General features: G+C 37.9%; 1 protein-coding gene across 1 annotated transcript in view; it reads right to left on the reverse strand.

Annotated features, from left to right (window-relative positions):
* Positions 1–18,952, reverse strand: part of LOC130843083 (signal-regulatory protein beta-1-like) — a 31,643-nt gene extending 12,691 nt beyond the window's left edge. Inside the window, exon 1 of the mRNA XM_057719738.1 lies at positions 18,880–18,952. Within this exon, the coding sequence (XP_057575721.1) occupies positions 18,880–18,952 (73 nt within the window). The remainder of the gene's footprint in view (positions 1–18,879) is intronic.
* Between the last annotated feature and the right edge of the window lie 1,377 nt (positions 18,953–20,329).

Below are 20,329 nucleotides of genomic sequence, written 5' to 3' on the forward strand. Positions count from 1 at the left end.
AACTGAGGCTCAGAGAGGTTAAATGATGTGGCAGAGAATGGGTTTGAGTACTTGAGCCCTCTCTGGAAGTGTCATGTTTCACCAAATACTTCTAACTCTTCACTTTGTGGCCTCACAGACTGTTGCACTTCTGGCCTGTGCATTAGGTGGGACCACATGCATTTTTTAGACACTGAGTTGTGAGGAGAACTGATGGATCTATTTCGTAGGTTATTCATGTAACTGCAAGAACCTTTATGGACCAATGTCCCTCTTCCCCAGAGATCCAGACACTCATGGTGGGGTGGGCTCCAGCAACCTGGATACATGAGTGACAGTGACGTGCAGAGCCCCCAACACACAATGAACATTGAGTTTAAGAAGAAAGTAAAACATTGTTTCAAGTCCCTGGGATTTTTCCAATGACATAGTCATGTTATATTAGTTACATAAGGCTGATGTAATGAATTAACAAAAATTTCGTGGCTTTAAATGACAGTTTTTTTATCTTACAATTGTCGATGTCAAAGGACCAAAAATGGTATTACTGGACTAAAATGAAGGAGTCAGTTGGGCTTCAGTTCTTCTGGAGGCTCTGATCATTGCTTCTCCAAATTCTTGAGACTGTCTATCCTCATGTTCTCATGGTTTCCATCTTCCTGTCTTGCTTCCATTGTCAATTGTCCTCTAACTTTGGCTTTCCTGCCTCCTTATTATAAGCTTATATGAGGCCCACACTGATTATCTAGGATATTCTCCCCATAGCAAGAGTCTTAATCACTTTTAAAAAATCTCTCTTGTCATGTAAAGTAAAATATTCACAAGTATTAGGACATGGATCTCTTTAGGGGGGTATTTTCTGTTTTTTTTTTAATTTGTTTCCTTGATTTATAACTTTTTATATTGATGTATTATTGATTTACAATGTTGTATTAATTTCTGCTGTACAAAAATTGACTCAGTTATACACATAACATACATTCTTTTTTTAAACATTCTTCTAAGTTCTTTCCCATTATGGTTTATCACAGGATACTGAATATAGTTCTCTGCGCTATATAGTAGGACCTTGTTGTTTATCTTTTCCATGTATAATACATTACATTTCCCCTACCTTTCTCCGTCTCGGCAACCACAAGTCTGCTCTCTATGTCTGTGAGTCTGTTTCTGTTTCATAGACAGGTTCACTCTGTCATCTTTTTTTTTTTTTTTTTTTTTTTGGCCATATGGTGCAGCTTGTAGGATCCTAGTTCTCTGATCAGGGTCACACCTGGGCCCCCTGCACTGGAAGTGTGGTGTCCTAACCACTGGACCACCAGGGAATTCCCTGTGTCATCTTTTAGATTCCACATAGAAGTGATATCATATGGTATTTATCTTTCTTTCTGACTTACTTCACTAAGTATGATAATCTCTAGTTGTGTCATGTTGCTGCAAATGGCATTATTTTGTTCTTTTTTATGGCTAAGCAGTATTCCATTGTATATATGTACCACCTATTCTTTTTTTTTTTTTTTTCCAGTATTTTTTAAAGCAGTTTTGGGTTCACAGCAAAACTGAGAGCACGGTGCAGAGATTTCCCACACAGCCCTTCCACCACACATTCATAGTCTCTCTCGTTGTCAACCTCCCCCGCCAGGGTAGTGCATTTGTTACAACTGATGAGCCCGCATTTACACACCACCATAATCACCCAAAGTCTGTAGTTCACATTAGGATTCACTCTTGGTGTTGTATATTCTATGGGTTTAGACAAATGTATAATGACATGTATCCATCATTGTATTATCACACAGAGTATTTTCACTGCCTTAAAAATCCTCTCTGCTCCACCTGTTCATCCATCCCCTCGACAACCACTCATCTTTTTTAAGATCTCCACAGTTTTGCCTTTTCCAGAATGTCTAGTTGGAACCATACAGTATGTTACCTTTTCCAATTGGCTTCTTTCACTTAATGATATGCATCTAAGGTTCCTCCATGTCTTTCATGGCTTAATAGGTCATTTCTTTCTAGCACTGAATAATATTCCATTGGGTAGATTTACCGCAACTTATTTATCCATTCATCTATGACATCTTGCTTGCTTCCAAGATATGGCAATTATGAATAAAGCTGCTATGAACATGGTGGTGCAGGTTTTCCTGTGGACATAAGTTTTCAACTCATTTAGTTAAATATCAAGAAGTGTGATTGCTGCATTGCATGGTTACTGTATGTTTAGTTTTGTAAGAAACTGACAAACTCTATTCTAAAGTGGCTGTGCCTTTTTGCCTCCCGCCAGCAGTGAATGTAATTTCCTGTTACTCCATATGCTTGGCAGCATGTGGTGTTGTCAGTGTTCTGGATTATGGCCATTCTAGTAGGTGAATAGTGGTATCTCATGTTTGTTTTAATTTGCTGATGATAAATGATGTGGAGAATTTTTTCATGTGCATATTTGCCATCCGTATTTTTTCTTTGATGGGGTGTCTATTCAGGCCTTGGCCCATTTATTAATCAGGTATTTTTTCATCACTGAGTTTTAAGAGTTCTTTGGAAATTTTGTTTTTGTCTTTTTTTTTTTTAACTTTAATTTTAACTATGTTGGGTCTTCGTTGCTGCCCACGGGCTTTCTCTAGTTGCGGTGAGCGGAGGCTACTCATTGCAGTGCATGGACTTCTCATTGACGTGGCTTCTCTTCTTGCAGAGCATGTGCTCTTGGCATGCAGCTTCAGTAGTCGCAGCATGTGGGCCTAGTAGTTGTGGCACACGGGCCCTAGATCTGGTGGGATCAGTAGTTGTGGTTCACGGGCTCTAGAGTGCAGGCTCAGTAGTTATGGCAAATGGGATTAGTTGCTCTGTGGCATATGCGGTCTTCCCAGCCCAGCGGTCAAATCCGTGTCCCCTGCATTGTCAGGCGGATTCTTAACCACTGAGCCACCAGGGAAGCCCTCTTTGTATGTTTTGGATAGCAGTCTTTACAAGATGTGTCTTTTGCAAATATTGTCTCCTAGTCTGTGGCTTATCCTCTCGTTTTCTTGATATTATCTTTTGCAGAGCAGACATTTTTAATCTAAAAAGTAGAACTTGTCAATTATTTCTGTCACCCCCTCGATAACCTTGTGCTTTGGTATTTTCCCTAAAAATTCATCACCAAACCCAAGGTCACCTAGATTTTTTCCTGTGTTGTCTTCTGGGAGTTTTATATTTTTGCATTTTACATTTAGGTATATAATCCATTTAGAGTTAATTTTTGTGAAATGTGTAAGGTCTATGTCTAGACTCTTTTTTTTTTTTTCTGCATGTGAATGTGCAATTGTTCCAGTACCAATTTTTGAAAGCACTGTCTTTCCTCCATTGTATTGCCTTAGCTCCTTTTTCAAAGATCAGTTGACTTTTCTATGTAGGTCTATGTCTGTGCTCTCTATTCTGTTCCATTTTTCTGTTTTTGATCTATTTTTCTATTACTTTGCTAATACCACACTGTCTTGATTACTGTTGCTTTCTAATAGTTCTTGAAGTCAGGTAGTGTCAGTTTTCCAACTTTGTTTTTCTTCAATATCATGTTGGCGAATCTGTGTCTTTCACATCACTTTAGAATCAAGTTTTTGACATCTGCAAAATAACATGCTAGGATTTTGATTGAAAGTACCCTGAATATATAGATTCAGTAGGTAAGGATTGACACTTTGACAATATTGAGTCTTCTTATTCCTAAACATGGACTATCTTTCTATTTATTTATATTTTCGTGGATTTCATTCATCAGAGTTTTACAGTTTTCCTCATATAGATCTCATACATGTTTTGTTAGATTTATACTGAAGTACTTCATTTGGGGGATGCTAATGTAAGTTGTATTGTGTTTTTGATTTCAAATTTCAATTGTTTACTGCTGGCATACAAGAAAGTGCTTGACTTTTGTGTATTAACCTTGTTTTCTGCAATCTTGCTATAATTCCTTCTTAATTCCAGGAGGGTTTTTTTGTGAATTCTTACAGCTTTTCTGTGTAGATGGTTATGTCATCTGCAAACAAACACAATTTTATTTCTTCCTTCTCAATCAGTAAACCTTTATAAAATTTTTCTTGTCTTATTGAATTATCTAGGACTTTCAGTAAAATGTTGAAAAAGTGTTGAGAGTGAAATTTTTGCCTTTTTCCTGATCTTAATAGGAGAAACTCTAGTTTCTCATCATTAAGATGATGTTTGCTATAGGTTTTTTGTATATATTTATTATCCAATTGAGGATGTTTCCCATTAATCTCAGTTTACTGAGAGTTTTTAATAACAAATAATGGATATTAGATTTTGTCATATGGGTTTTCAGCATCTCATATAATGATGTAATGTTGCTTTATAACTTGTTGATGTGATGATTTACATTAATTGATTTTTTAAGCTCTTTATTGGAATATAAATTCTTTACACTCTTGTACCAGCTTTTGAGATATACCAAAGTCAATCAGCTGTATTTATACATATATCCCCATATCCCCTCCCTCTTGCCACTCCCTCCCACCCTCCCTGTCCTGGCCCTTTAAGGCATCACCCATCATTGAGTTGATCTCCCTTTGTTATACAGCAACTTCCCACTAGCTATCTATTTTAGAGTTGGTAGTGTATATATGTCTATGCTACTCTCTCACTTCATCCCAGCTTCCCCTTCGCCCCCCGACTCCCCAACCCCATGTACTCCAGTCCATTCTCTGCATCTGCATCCTTATTCTTGCCCTGTCACTGGGTTCATCAGTACCTTTTTAATTTATTTTTTATTTTTTTATTTTTTGGTTCCAGAAATATGTGTTAACATACAGTATTTGTTTTACTCTTTCTGGATTACTTCACTGTGTATCACAGACTCTAGGTCTATCCACCTCATTACATATAGCTCCATTTCATTCCTTTTATGGCTGAGTCATATTCCATTGTATATATGTGCCACATCTTCTTTATCCATTCATCTGTTGATGGGCATTTAGGTTGCTTCCATGTCCTGGCTATTGTAAATAGTGCTGCAATGAACATTCTGGTACATGTTTCTTTTTGAATTATGGTTTTCTGGGTATATGCCCAGGAGTGGGATGACTGGATCCTATGGTAGTTAAATTTGTACTTTTTTAAGGAACCTCCAAACTGTTTTCCATAGTGGCTATACCAACTTACATTCCCACCAACAGTGCAGGAGAGTTCCCTTTTCTCCACACCCTCTCCAACATTTATTGTTTCTAGATGTTTTGATGATGGCCATTCTGACCAGTGTGAGGTGATACCTCATCGTGGCTTTGACTTGTATTTCTCTAATGATTAGTGATGTTGAGCATCTTTTCATGTGGTTGTTAGCCATCTGTATGTCTTTGCAGAAATGTCTATTTAGGTCTTCCGCCCATTTGTGGATTGGGTTATTTGCACTTTTGGTATTAAGCTTCATGAGCTGCTTGTATATTTTGGAGATGAATCCTTTGTCCGTTGCTTCGTTGGCGAGTATTTTCTCCGATTCTGAGGGTTGTCTTCTTGCCTTCTTTACGGTTTCTTTTGCTGTGCAAAAGCTTTTAAGTCTCATTAGTTCCCATTTGTTGATTCTTGACTTTATTTTCATTATTCTCACCTATTCTTTATCCATTCATCTGTCAAATGGACTTTTAGGTTGTTTCCATGTCTTAGCTACTGCAAAACTGCTGCTATGAATTGGGGTGCATGTAACTTTTTGGATAAGAGTTTTGCTGGATATTTGCCCAGGAATCAGATTGCTGTATCATACGGCAAGGTTTCTGAGGAACCTCCATGCTATTTTCCATAGTGGCTTTACCAACTTACATTCCCAACAAGAGTGTAGGAGAGTTCCCTGTTCTTCACATCCTTTCCAGCATTTGTTGTCTGTTAGAGCTTTTAAGGAAGGCCATTCTGACCAGAGTGAGGTGAGGTGGGGTGAGTGAGGTGGTATCTCATTTTAGTTTTGATTTGCATTTTTCTAATAATTAGCGAGCATCTTTTCATATACCGATTGGCCACTGTATTTCTTCTTGGTAGAAATGTCTGCTTAGGTCTTCTGCCCATTTTTCTATTGGGTTGTTGGTTTTGTTGTTTTTGTTATTAAGTTGTATGAGCTGTTTGCATATTTTGGAAATAAAGCCCTTATTGCTCACATAATTTGCAAATATTTTCTCCCATTCTGTACATCGTCTTTTTGTATTTTTTGGTTTCTTTTTCTCTGCAAAACCTTATAAGCTTGGTTAGGTCCCATTTGTTTATTTTTTTTTTAATTTTTTTTTTATTTTTTGGGGGGTACACCAGGTTTAATCATCTGTTTTTATACACGTATTCCCTCCCTTCCTTGACTCCCCCCACCTCGAGTCCCCCCCACCCTCCCCACCCCAGTCCTCTAAGGCATCTTCCATCCTCGAATTGGACTCCGTTTGTTATACATCAACTTCCCACTGACTATTTTACAGTTGGCATTTGTTTATTTTTGGTTTTGTTTCTATTGCCTTGGGAGACTGCCCTAAGAAAACATTGCTACAGTTAATGTCTGAGAATATTTTTCCTATGATCTCTTCTAGGAGTTTTATGGTGTCATGTCTCTACGTTGTTAAGCTATTTTGAGTCTATTTCTCTGTATGGTGAAAGGGTGTGCTCTAACTTCGTTAATTTATGTGTGATGGTCCAACTTTCCCAACACCACTTGCTGAAGAGACCATCTTTCTCCCATTGCATATTCTTGCCTCCTTTGTCAAAGATTCAGATGTGGTGTATCACATTGATTGATTTGTGTATGTTGAATCCTCCTGTTGAACTTGGGATGAATCCCTCTTGTTTGTGGTGCATGATTTTTTTATGTGTTGTTGGATTCAGTTTGCTAATATTTTGTGGAGAATTTTTGCATTTGTATTCATCAAAGATATTGGCTGGTAATTTTCTTTTTTGGTGGTGTCCTTGTCTGGTTTTAGTATCAGGGTGATGGTAATCTCATAGAATGTCTTTGGGAGTGTTCCCTCCTCTTCAATTTTTTGGAAGAGTTTGAGAAGGATCAGTATACATTCCTCTTTGTATGCTTGGTAGAATTTGCCTGTGAAGCCATCTGGTCCTAGACTTTTGTCTGTAGGGAGTTTTAAATTACAAATTCTATTTCACCTCTAGTGATTGGTCTATTCAAATATTTATTATCTATTTCTTCTTGGTTCAGTTTTGGTGGGCTGCATGTTTCTAGAAACTTGCCCATTTCTTCTAGGTTATGGAATGTGTTGGCATATAATTGTTCATAGTATTGCCTTATGGATTTTTGTCTTTCTGTGGCAATTGTTGTTATGTTTTATTTTTATATTTGTGGCATTTGTTGTTATATTTGATTTTCATTTCTTATTTTGTTTATTTGGGTTCTCTCTTTTCTTCTTGGTGAGCCTGGACAGAGGTTTGTCAATCTTGTTTACTCTTTCAAAGAACCAGCTCTTTGTTTTATTGATTTTTTTTGTTATAGTTTTTAATCTCTATTTTATGTCCTCTCTGATCTTTAATATTTCCTTCTTTCTGCTCACTTTGAATGTCTTTTTCTACATCTTCTAAGTTGTAAGTTAGGGTGTTTACTTGAGATTTTTCTTATTTTTTTGATGATGGCATGTATTACTGTGAACCTACCTCTAGGGACTTCTTTTGCTACATCCCATAGATTTTGTATGCTACTGTTTTCATTGTCATTTGTCTCAAGGCATTTGTTTTTAAATTTCCTCTTTGATTTCATCTTTGCCCCATTGGTTTTTTAGTAGCATGTTGTTTGGCCTCCGTGTAATTCTTTTTCTCATTTCCTTTTTCTGTGTTTGATTTCTTATTTCTTGCCTTTGTCATCAGAAAAGATGCTTGAGATAATTTCTATACTCTGAAATTTGTTGGTGCTTCCTTTGTGCTCCAATATGTGGTCAGTTGTAGAGAACGTTCCATGTGCACTTCAAAAGAATGTGTATTCTGCTTTTTTTTTTCTTTTGGATGTAATATCCTGAAAATGTCAATTGGGTTTAACTGTTCTTTTGTATCATTTAGATTCTCTGTTGCCTTATTGATTTTCTGTTTAGATCTCTCCAGTGATGTGAGTGGGGTGGTAAAGTCTCCTACAATTATTGGATTTCCACCAATTTCTCCCCTAATAGCTGTTAGTATTGGTTTTATGTATCTGGGTCCACCTATATTAGGTGCATATATGTTGACAAGTGTACAACCCTCTTCTTGTATTGATTCTTTTATTATTATATAGAGTCAGTCTTTATGTCCTTTGTTTTAAAGTCCATTTTCTCTGATATGAGGACTGCAACCCCTGCTTCCTTGTCATTTCTGTTTGCATGAAGCATCTTTTTCCACCCCTAACTTTCTATCCATGTGTGTCCTTTGCCCTAAAGTGGGTCTCTTGTAGGCAGTGTATTGTAGGCTTCTGTTGTTTTATCCACTTTGCCACTCTGTGTCATTTTATTGAAGCATTCATTCTATTGATATCTAAGGTAATTATTGATAGATATGTATTTATTGCCATTTTAAGCCTTATTTTCCCATTGATTTTGTATTTCTTCGTTGCCCTTTTCTTTTCCTTTTTGTCTTTCCTTTTGTGAATTCATGATTTCCTTTCCTAGTATACTTATGTTCTCTTCTTTTTGCTTTTTGTGAATCTATTGTGTGTTTTTGATTTGTGGCTACCCTGTTGTTCAAGTATGTGAATCCCTCCTATGTCTGCTTGCCTTAAACGGGTGGTCATATAGAAACATAGTCTAGAAAATTAAAAAATGTATGTTTTCTAACCCCCCTCCCCCACACTTGACGATTTTGATGTCTTCTTTTACATCTTCATGTTCATCATTTTGCTGTTCTTTATGGTTATCATCACTTTCATGGAAATTTTTTGATTTTTTTAATCTGTGTGCCACCTTATTTAGGTGATTTGCTTTCCAGGTGTGATTTGCTCATTCCTATATATTCTTATTTCTTTTCTATTTAGAGAAATCCTGTCACTATTTGCTTTAGGATAGGTTTGGTATTGCTGTATTCTTTTAGCTTTCCCTTGCCTAAGAAATTCTTTCTCTCTCCTGCTATGCTAAATGATAATCTTGCAGGGTAGAATATCCTAGATTGCAGATTTTTCCCTTTCTGGACTTTGAATGTATCTTGTCACTGCCTTCTGGCCTGCAACATTTCTGTAGAGAGATCAGCTGATAGCGTTATGGGGGTTCTCTTGTAATTAACACCTTTTTTTCCTCTTGCTGCCTTTAGAATCCTCTCTTTATCTTTAAATTTGCAATTTATTTTAGAATATGTCTTGATGTAGGTCTCTTTGGGTTTACCTTATTTGGGGCCCTCTGTGTTTCCTGTACCTGAGTCTCTGTTTCCTTCTTTACTTTTGGGAAGTCTTCAGCCCTAATTCCTTCAAATACATTTTTGATCCCCTTTTCTCTTTCTTCGCCTTCTGGAATCCCTGTTGTGCATAGATTGATGCCTGCTTTATATTATCCCATGGGTCGCTTATATTGGCTTCATTTTTTGTTTTCATTTGAGTTTCTGTCTGCTGTCTTGATTGGGTGATTTCCATTTTTCTGTCTTCCAGATCACTTATTCATTCGTCTGCATTATCCATTCTGTTATTCATTGCCTTTAGTTCAGTTTTTCTCTCAACAAATGAGATTTCTAATTTTTCTTGGTTCCTTTCCATAGTTTCTAGTTCCTCTTTATAGTATTCTGCATTTCTGCTGAGAGTCTTTCTTAATTCCTTCAGTATTTTCGTTATCTTCTTTTTGAAATTGGTGTCTATTAGATTAAAAGAGGTCTGTATCATTGTTTGTTTTTTCAGGGGCAGTCCTTTATCTTTTACCTGGGAGTGGTTCCTCTGCTTCCTCATTGTACTTATATTTCTCTTATTCTGTGAGTTGAGGAGAACCAATTATCTACTGTGGCCCTGCAGTGCTATTTATACATGAGAGTGTCCCTGTGTAGCTTGTGTGGATTTAATATTTGGTGCGAGGGCTGCTTTTAGAATGCATGCCTGTCACCTCTTTCCTCAGCACTTGCCAACCTTATTCCCTTGATGGGGGTGTGCAGATGTAGTGTCTGGTGCCTAGTCCTGGGGTTCTTGGTGGCCACGGTAGATCATGTGTACCCCCAGAGCCTGCAGTGGGAGTGGAGCTGGCGTGCAACCACTTCTGGAGTCTTTGAGGGCAGTAGCAATGGTCATGACCACCGCTCCTAAAGCCCAAAGGCTGGAGGTAGGTAGCTCATGCTGCTCCTTGTGACTGCTCCTAAAGTGGGGAGGGGTGGGGCCAGGGACTCCCAGCCACTTCTGAAGAAAGTGGCTGGTGCCTGCTGTGACTGGTGATAGCTCCTGAAGCTCATGTAGGCGGTGTCCTGCAGCCTGAGAGTGCATGCAGGGAAAAAGGCTACAATGGAGGGTCCCACCCCCTCCCCTCATGCACCCAGCAAACAATGGTGCATGTCCTCTAAGGCAGTCCAGGCTTCCTCCACCTATATGCACAGGTGAGCCTGCACCAGACTCCAGATTTTCAGGCTGTTTCCCCACAGCCCAACCCCAGTCCTTTCCCAGGATTTGATCTCTGAATACTGAGCTTCAAACCCAGCCCCCACCTGTACAAGCAGACAAACATTTCAGGCTGGGTAATCCAAGCAGTTGCACTGACAATCTGTGCAGGTCTCTCTCTGTTCTAGCTGCTGCAAACTGGTTGCTGTGTTCTCCTCTGAGGCTACGAAGCTCCCCATGTGTCCCGAGTGATCTCCCCACCAGTGAGGGGACTTCCCAGAGCACTGGAGCTTTTCCTCTTTCACAGCTGCCTCCCAGAGACACAGGTCCCATCAGACTCCTTTCTCACTTTCCTTTTTTTTTCTTTTTTCTTTTGTCCTTCCTGGTTGCATGGAGATTTTCTTGCTCTTTCAGAATTCTGAGGTCTTCATTAAGTAGATATTAAGTAGATATTCTATGAGAATCATTCCACATGTAGATGTGTTCTTGATATATTTGTGGGAGGAGATGAGCTACACATCCTACTATACCACAATCTTGATTGCTCCTCCAATGTTGTGGGCTAGATTCTGTCTACCACACACATCTGCCCTGATAGTTACAGAAGTCAGTTGCCATATCAAAAAAACTCTGCATGTTTCATTGCAACACAGGATGAATAAGAAGACAAATTATTGGAATCTGAAGAAGGGCTATTCAAGCAGCCCATTGGTCAAACATTACATAAAATTAAACTAGATCAATGACAAAAGAGAAATAAAATATTCACAGGTACATAGAAACCAAACAACATTCTCTTTAAAAATCAACATGCCAAAGAAGAAATCATTAGGGGAATTAGGGAATGCCTGGAGACAAATGAAAACATAAACATATAATACCAATATGTTTGAGATACACAAAAGAAGCCCTAAAGGGAAATTTATGGCTGGTAATGCGGACATTTAAGAAAAAGATCACAAATCAGTAACTTTATACCATAAGAAACTAGAGAAAAAGAGCAAAGTAAACCTCAAACGGAAAAAAAAAAAAAGAAAAACATCCAGATTAGTGAAGAGAAAAGTAAAATCTGAATGGAAAAACAAAAGAGAAAATCAAGAAAACCAAGAGTGGTTCTACAAAAAGATTTACACAATTCACAAAACTTTAGCTAGATTGACAAAGAAAATAAAGAGAGCGAGAGAAAACCCAAATAATTAAAGTCAGAAATAAGAACATACTGATAATTTTATCAAAATACAAGGAATTATAAAAGAGCACTACAAACCTTTAAACACCAAAATAGAGGATAACCTAGGTAAAATGGAAAAATTCCTGGAAATACAAAACACCACGGCTGAATTTTGAAGAAACAGAAAATCATAGTAGACATATAATTAGCAATGAGATTCAATCAATAATCAAAAACCTTGTAATAAAAAAAGGTCAAGTAGCAAGTGTCTTCCCTGGTGAATTCTTCTAAACCTTTAAAGAGGACTAACGTTATTCCTCCTCAAACTTTTCCAAAAAATTGAAGAGGTAGGAAGACTTCTTAACTTTTTCAGAGTCCTATTAAAACTCATTCTCAGCATTATTCTGATATAAAAGTGAGACAAAGGCATAACAAGAAAACACAGACCAATATCTTTTATAAATTTTGATGCAACAATCATCAACAAAATGTTATCAAGTCTAATTCAATAGAATACTTAAAGAATTATGCACCATGAACAACTAGGATTGATTGTAAAAATGGTTCAACATATGAAAATCAAACAATGCATTTTAACATTTTAATAGAATAAAGAGAAAAAAACAGATCATCTCAACTGATGCACAACAAGCATTTAACAAAAGTCAACATTTTCTATAATAAAACCGGCCAATAAACTAGGAATAGATGGAAAATTGCCCCCCAAAAGAAGTCACATATGAAAAACCCACACTGAACAGCCTACTTGATGGTGAAATTCTGAAAGCTTTTCCCTAAGATCAGGAACAGGACAAGGATGTCCATTTTTGCCACTTGTAGTCAACATAATACTGGAAGTTCCAACAAAAGCAGTCAGCCAGGAAAAATACAGAAAATAATTCAGATCGGAAAGGAAAATGTAAAACTACCTTTCTTGTACATGACATGATTTTTATGAAGCAATTCCAAAGATTCCAACATTAAGAAGTGTTAGAGCTAATAAATAAATACAGCAAATTTTTGAAATATAAGCTCAACACACAAAAATCAGTTGCTTTTCTATACAGTCGTGACAAAAAATCTAAAAAGGAAGTGAAGCTAGCAATTTCATTTTTAATAGCTACAAAAACTATGAAATACTTAGGAGTAAGTTTCTCCATGGAAATGAAAGCCTTGTGCATCAAAAAAGTACAAAACATTGCTGAAAGAAATTAAACAAGGTATAAGTAAGTGAAAAACAATCCTATTATCCATTCTGATACTTAATGTTGTTAAAATGTCAATTGACCTGAAGAAACTACAGCAATCAATACAATCCCTATTCAAATCCCAAAGACATTTTTTTGCAGAAATAGAATACCCCATTCTAAATTCATGTGAAATCTCAAGGAACCTAAAATCAGCAAACAATCTTGAAAAAGAAGCATATAGCTTGGGGACTCACACTTCCAGATTTAAAACCTTAATACGAAACTACAAGAATCAAAATAGTGTGGTATTGACATTAGGAAAGATATATAGACCAATGGAAATGAATAGAGAGCCTAGAAATAAACCCTCACATATATAGTCAACTGATTTTTAATAAGGGGCCAAGACCGTTCAATGGGCAAAGAACAGTCTTTTCAATACACGAATGTGGAGAAACTTGATATTCGCATGCAAAAGAATAAAACTAGATCGTTACCTGATACCATATACTAAAATGAACTGAACATAATCAAAAAACGAAATGTAAGAGCTACAACTGCAAAATTCTGAGAAAAAGCCACAGGTGAAACACTTCATGACATTGAATCTCACCATAATTTCTTCGATATGACACCAAAACCAACAGAATAAAAATATAGAAATTGGACCTCATCAAGAGTAAAACTTTCCTGCCTCAGAAGATACTATCAAGAGAGTGAAAAGATAATTTACTGAATGAGGAAAAAACATTTGCAAAGCCTATATCTCATAAGGGATTTCTATCCAGAATATTTTGTCCTACTCTTCAGCAACAAAATAATAAGCAACTTAATTTAAAAATGAACAAAAGAATAGACATTTCTCCAAAGAAGATATACAGATGGTCAATAAGCATGTGAAATGATGCTCAACATCACTAATAATTGGAAAAATGCAAACTAAAATCACAATGAGATACCCCTACATATCCTATAGGATAGCTGTCAGCAAAAACAAAACAAAACAAAATAAAAAATTGAAAACTTGAAAATAAGTGTTGGCAAAGATGTTGAGAAATTGAAACCCCTGTGCATTGTTAATAGGAGTCAAAAATGGTGGAGTCTCTGTGGAAACACTAGTGGTTTTTTGTTTGTTTGTTTGTTTGTTTGTTTTTAACTGTGTTTTTTTTTTAATTAACCATAAAATGGAATTTACCATATGATCCAATAATTCCACTCTTAGTTGTATACCCCAAATAACTAAAAGCAGGAATTCAAGCATACAATTGTTCATCAATGTTCATAGCACCATTATTCACAATACCAAAAGGCAGTAGAAACAACTGAAAATTTCATCAACAGATGAATGGATAAAGAAAATGTGAGGGGTGTGTGTTTGTGTGTGTGTGTATGTGTGTGTATAAAATGGAATACATCTCAGCCATAAAAGAAAATGAAATTTTGCCATTTGCAGCAACACAGATGAACTTGGAAGATATTGTGCTAAGATAAATAAGCCAGACAGACACAAATACTGTATGATATCACTTGCTTGTGGAATCTAAAGAATACAACAAACTACTTAATATAACAAACAGAACCGACTCAAAGATGTAGAGAACAAATTAGTGGTTACCAGTGGGGAGAGGGAAGGTGGGAGGGGCCATACAGTGGTAGAGGTTAAGAGATACAAAACATTATGTATAAATTAAGCTACAAGGATGTATAATACAACACCACGAATATAGCCAATATTTTACAATAAGTATAAATGGGGTATAATCTTTAAAAATTGTGGATCACTATATTATACAACTTTAACTTATGCAATATTGTAAAGCACCTATATTTCAATAAAAATGTGTAGTATAAACAATCCAAAATTCCATCAATAGGTGAATGGATAAACAAAATGTGATATAGATAGATAGACAGATAATAGATAGATGATAGATATATAAATAGATAGATACAATAAAGTATATTTCAGCCCTAAAAAGCAATGATATTCTGACACCTTTTACAGCATGGATGAACGTTAAAAATATACTCATTGAAATAAGCCAGATACAAAAGGAATATAGGTGATTCCACTTATATGAAGTACATAGAATTGGCAAATTCGCAGAGAAAAAAGGATAGGGGTTACCAGTGGCTGCAGGCAAGGAGAAAGGGGAGTTATAGTTTAATGGATACAGAGTTGCTGCTACAGATGTTGAAAAAGTTCTGGAAATGTATACTGGTGATGCCTTCACAACAAGGTACTTAGTGCCACTGTGTAGCCTTCAAAATAGTTAAAATGGTTAATTTTGTCTTATGTATATTTTACCACAATAAAAAAATGTGAATCTAAACAAGGTGACTGCCCCATGTAGAGCCTTTGAATTGCACTAAAGGGCTCAAGGAAACTGAAATGTGTGGATCTAAAGGTTTATACACTGGAGAAACCTATAGGTGAATGGGGAGATAGAACCATGGAGACAAACAATAAAAGCAAGGAAAGAAACTCAAAAAACGTGTTTTGAAAACAACTATGGGTGGTTGACTATGTGTGGACAGTGAGTTATGAGTTGAAGAGCCATAAGTCACCACTGGGCCAATTATTTAACTACAGGTGCAAGTTTCCCAGGTTGAGTTCACTGCCCCCCTGACTACTCAGTTTCTCCCAGATACAGGGAAATATGAGTATATTCCTTCTTATTTGAAATGTCCTATTAAATTACAGGGATATAAACCAGAGGAACAGGCTGTTGTGGCACCACAAACAAATCCTTTGTACTTTCTCCTTAGGGAGAAAATGTGTGGTTCACCTTTGCAGAGTGTGAACTAGTAAACTCACCCACTAACCACTATTTCTAACCAAACATGCCACCTAGGGAGGGCCCATGCTATTACAGGGCAGGTGCCTGTGATATGTCAACAACGTCAGATGGTTTGGGTCTTTAAGTCTGGAGGAGATTGAGGTTGGGGGAGTTGAACTGCTAAGATGAAAATGGGAAGAAATAGGAAAGAACTTTGGAGGGCAAAATGGAGGGAGAGGAGGAGGGAGGAGAGAAGAGGGATCAGGGCATTGAGAGGAGCCAGGCGATAGCAAAAACTTTACAATCTGTGTATCTATAGTTCTCATATTACTTCTCTGGTCCAGACCTTTCCTCTGAACTCTGGACTTGTATATCCAACTATCCACTCATCACGTTCTTCAGATAGAAATAAACATCTCAATGTTAACACACCTAAAACGGAACTGAACTTCCCCCACACCCTCTGTATCTCGGCTGAGCCACATTTCTTCTTCCAGATGCTCAGGTCTCAAAACTTTGGAGGCTTTCTCTCCCACCCCAAATCCTACACATCAGAAAATCCTGTTGCCTCCTCTTCAGCGTGCATCCAGAAGCTGAACTCTTTCTCTTATCTCTACTAACTACTTTTCAGGTGCAAGCCACTTTTACTTTTTTGCATGAATGCAATGACCTCAAATGCTCTCGTTATCTCTGTCTGTGTCCTCTTTAGCCTATTCTAGTATTCAAACAAATTCCAGAATAAATTAAAACTTATATCACTTCTCTCTTTAAAACATCGCAAAGGCAATGATTTCACTCAGAGCAAAAGCCCAAATCCTTCCACACAGGAGGATGATTCTACTCTCAGGACCTTTGCACCTGCTGTTTCATGACAGGAAGCGTCCTCCCCCAGATAACCACATGGCTCACTCTAGAATAGTCTTTCAATCTTTGCTTACATTTCCCCTTCTCAGGGATACCCACTCAAGACTACCAGGTTTAAAATGTATCCCATCCTACAGATTCTCCCAATTCTCTTATCCAGCTTCTCTCTCTTCTTTTTTTTAAAAATTTATTTATTTATTTATTTATTTATTTTATTGACTGTGTTGGGTCTTTTTTGCTATGTACGGGCTTTCTTTTTAGTTGCGGTGAGTGGGGGCTACTCTTCGTTGTGCTGCGCAGGCTCCTTATTGCCGTGACTTCTCTTGTTGCAGAACACTGGCTCTAGGTGCGTGGGCTTCAATAGTTGCAGCACATGGGCTCAATAGTTGTTGCTCACAGGCTCTAAAGCGCAGGCTCGGTAGTTGTGGTGCACGGGCTTAGCTACTCTGCGGAATGTGGGATCTTCCTGGAGCAGAAATCGAACCCCTGTTCCCTGCATCGGCAGGCAAATTCTCAACCACTGCACCACCTAGGAAGGCCCTCTCTCTTCTTTTTCTAACACTTATCACATTATAATATATTATGCTATTTACCTAAATATAAGTGTATTGTTTATTGTCAGTTCTTCCACTGAGATAAATAACCATGAGGGCAGCTACTTTGACTTTTATTCACCAGTGCATCCCATATTCCTATAACTGTTCCTGGCATATAGTACGTATCCAAAAAATATATGTATGATGTGTGAATTGTCTTGTGTGACATCTCCCTGAAACACTGAGTTCTATTTTTAGTGGGTCATCTCTGTGAAAATTATGTCAGAAACTGAGTTCCCCATGGAGATGACTTGGTGGAAAACAAAAAGGAACTTGCATGTATGCAAGCAGCAGGATAGCGTAAAGAAGAAAACCACAAACCCTCTTCCCCACACTCCACCTTTCTACACACCCATTTGTAGAAGCTGCAGAAATCTCATGTGCTAGAAGCAGGACCACAGTATCAAGAAGAGCGATGTTAAAATCATGAACTCTAGTATAAGATTGCTTGAGTTAAAATCATACCTTTATCATTTACCAGTGAGTGACCTTGAAATTCTCCTTGTGCAATTTTCTCATCTGTAAGGTAGGGGTGACAAGAGTATGTAGCTTGGATATAATGATCACATGAGCTAACAGCCGTGGGCATTTCCAACAATGTCTGGCGCATGAATGTTCAAGAAAATGAACAGTTATTACTCATTAGATTTCTTGAGGCCTGAAGGCTGCAACTAGCATTTGATGATATAGATATAGATACTTGTAGATACGGGTATGGATATAGGGATAGATATAGATATATATATGGATATGGGTATATAGGTCATATACACAAGAGTCTCTGTGTCTTTTAACCCCTCATTTTCTCCTCATTCCTATCAGCATGGAAGAGGGGACTCTAAGATAGCAATGCACAAAGTTCTACTCATTTAACAAGAGAGATGCTTTCTTGCTTTAAGAGTTTGGGTGAGGGTAAGGCATAGATTTATAGAGAAGTAGAAAAGGAAGGATATTGTTGAAAGACAGGAAAAGCTAATAATCTGTTTGTTTCATCTCATGTAGACTGAAAAGTGATTAAGGGGAACAATAAGGAAGTGTTTTTGAAATCCTGTGTGTCTGGGAACACTTCCTCACCCCCACTCATACACATACATACACACACGCACATAAATACATGCATCCACAGACATATATTAAAGTGTAGCCTAGCATGCTAGTGTACAGGTTGTTTTGAGGATTTAATGAAATTATAAGACATGTTAAATGCTCAGTGAAAAAACAATTAGCACATAGAAGCCATCCAACACATCACTGACAAAAGTTTGGGAGAACACACAGCAGAATTTGAATTCTGCTGTTCTCTGAGTGGCATGATGGGTGAGGATGCTTCTCAGTATTTTCTGATTTTTCTGCCATCAGCCTCCTCTGAGAAGCTGAGCAGTACAACGTGGTTAAAAGAAACAGCCCTGGAGTTTTCTGGCCTGGATTGCATTCCAGTGCTCCACTGCCTTAAATAGGTGACATTGGGCAAATTCCTGCCTACGCCTCAGTTTCTGCAATGGCAAATCGGAGATAATGGTCATAACTATCACACTGGGATGTTGTGAGGAACAGACAAGTTAATACACAAAAAGCCGTCATTTTTGGTGTTTGAAGCATCATCTGTTTCAGTGCCTCTGATAAAAAGCTGTGGGCAATGGATCCACAGAGGAAATGCTCATGTACCTGATTTAATTCTCTCAGTAATGCCCAGTCCTTAGTGTTCTGTGGCTGCCCTGGGTGCAAGACTCATACCTACATGCAGACGCTAAAAGTACAGGGGCATGGGAGGGTCCAGTGGTCAGGGAGAGGGGATTCTACCCCAAGGAATGCTCACCTGTGAGTCCAAGCAGTAGAGTCAGCTGCAGGCAAAGAGGAGGAGGATGGGACCAGGAGGCAGGGATGGGCATCGTGGAGGCCTGAGGAGCCTGCTCTGTCCAAATGTGTGTCTTGGGGAGAAACTGAACTTCTGTGTTCTGTGGAGAGGAGAGAAGCCACACCCCCCATGATGTAAGAGGAAGTGTCTATGAAGGGGTGAAATGGCTGTGAGACAATACTTTACTACTAGATTCTTATAGTTCCTGCTTCTAGATGGTGATATAGAGATCAGTCAGAGAACATGGCTACAAAGTGAGGAGTTACTTATCTCATGTTTTCACAGATTGAACAGGCCTAGCAGAAATGAGGCTTCCTCCCACACCTGGGGCCTCTGATTTCTCCAATGGGCCCCTCACCCCATTCATGATGATCTCCCCTCTGGAATCCCAGCCAAACTCACAGATATCAAGAAGGAACTGTGGTTGTGGGCTGTGTTCCAAAGTCCAAAGTCCAGTACCCAAGGATGGGCAGGCTTGTGGTCTCATTATGTACCTACCTCAACCAAGAGCTACTCAGGGGGAAAAAGAAAGAGGGATCGCCAGGGACCCTCAACTATGGGATGGAACAAGATCTGACTTCCTATTCCAGCCCTTTATTGATATAACTGGTAAAACTTACCTCCAAAAAACACAGTGCAATGTGGACCTCAAAACTTATATGGCCTGCATAAAAAAAAAAAAAAAAAAAAAAGAATTTCCTACTTTTTTCAGGAGAGGAAGTGGGTTATAGGACCCAGAAATTACATTCCAAAGCCTTTATCTCAGAGAACTGAAAACTATGTCCACACAAAACCAGTACATGAATGTTATAGCAGATTTCTTTTTAAAGCAAAAGAAACCTGGAAGAAATTCAAATATCTATCAATAGGTGAACAGCTTAACAAACTGTGGTGCATCCATACCAGGAAATACTACTCAGCAACTCAAAGGCATGAGCTGTACATGTGTGCAACAACTGAAAGTCTCTTGAAGGCATTATGCTGAGAAAACAAAGCCAATCTCAAAATATCAATTCCACAGATACAATATTCTGAAAATTATATGTATCGAAAACAGAATGGCATTTGCCGGAGGTGTGTTTTGGTGGGGCTATGTGTCACTTTAAAGGGCTAGCACATGGCAGACTTTGTGGTCATGGAACATGTTGCATCCTGATCATGGTGGTGGTTACACAAACATACATACAAGAGGATCAACATAAACCAAAACTCACAATGTTATAAAATCAGCTATAAATAACAATCTCATAGTCACAATAACATAGACACTGTCTATTAAGATATCCACCCTACGTTATTTTAGGGTGAAAAGGCTATAACATGCATGTGTGTGTCATGAGGTCAGGTGTAACAAAACATTACATACATATCTTCCATAGTGGGATAGCAATAAATAATGCCAAAGCGTGAG

The sequence above is a fragment of the Hippopotamus amphibius genome, unplaced genomic scaffold (genome assembly GCF_030028045.1).
Source record: "Hippopotamus amphibius kiboko isolate mHipAmp2 unplaced genomic scaffold, mHipAmp2.hap2 scaffold_151, whole genome shotgun sequence".
Classification (NCBI taxonomy): domain Eukaryota; kingdom Metazoa; phylum Chordata; class Mammalia; order Artiodactyla; family Hippopotamidae; genus Hippopotamus; species Hippopotamus amphibius.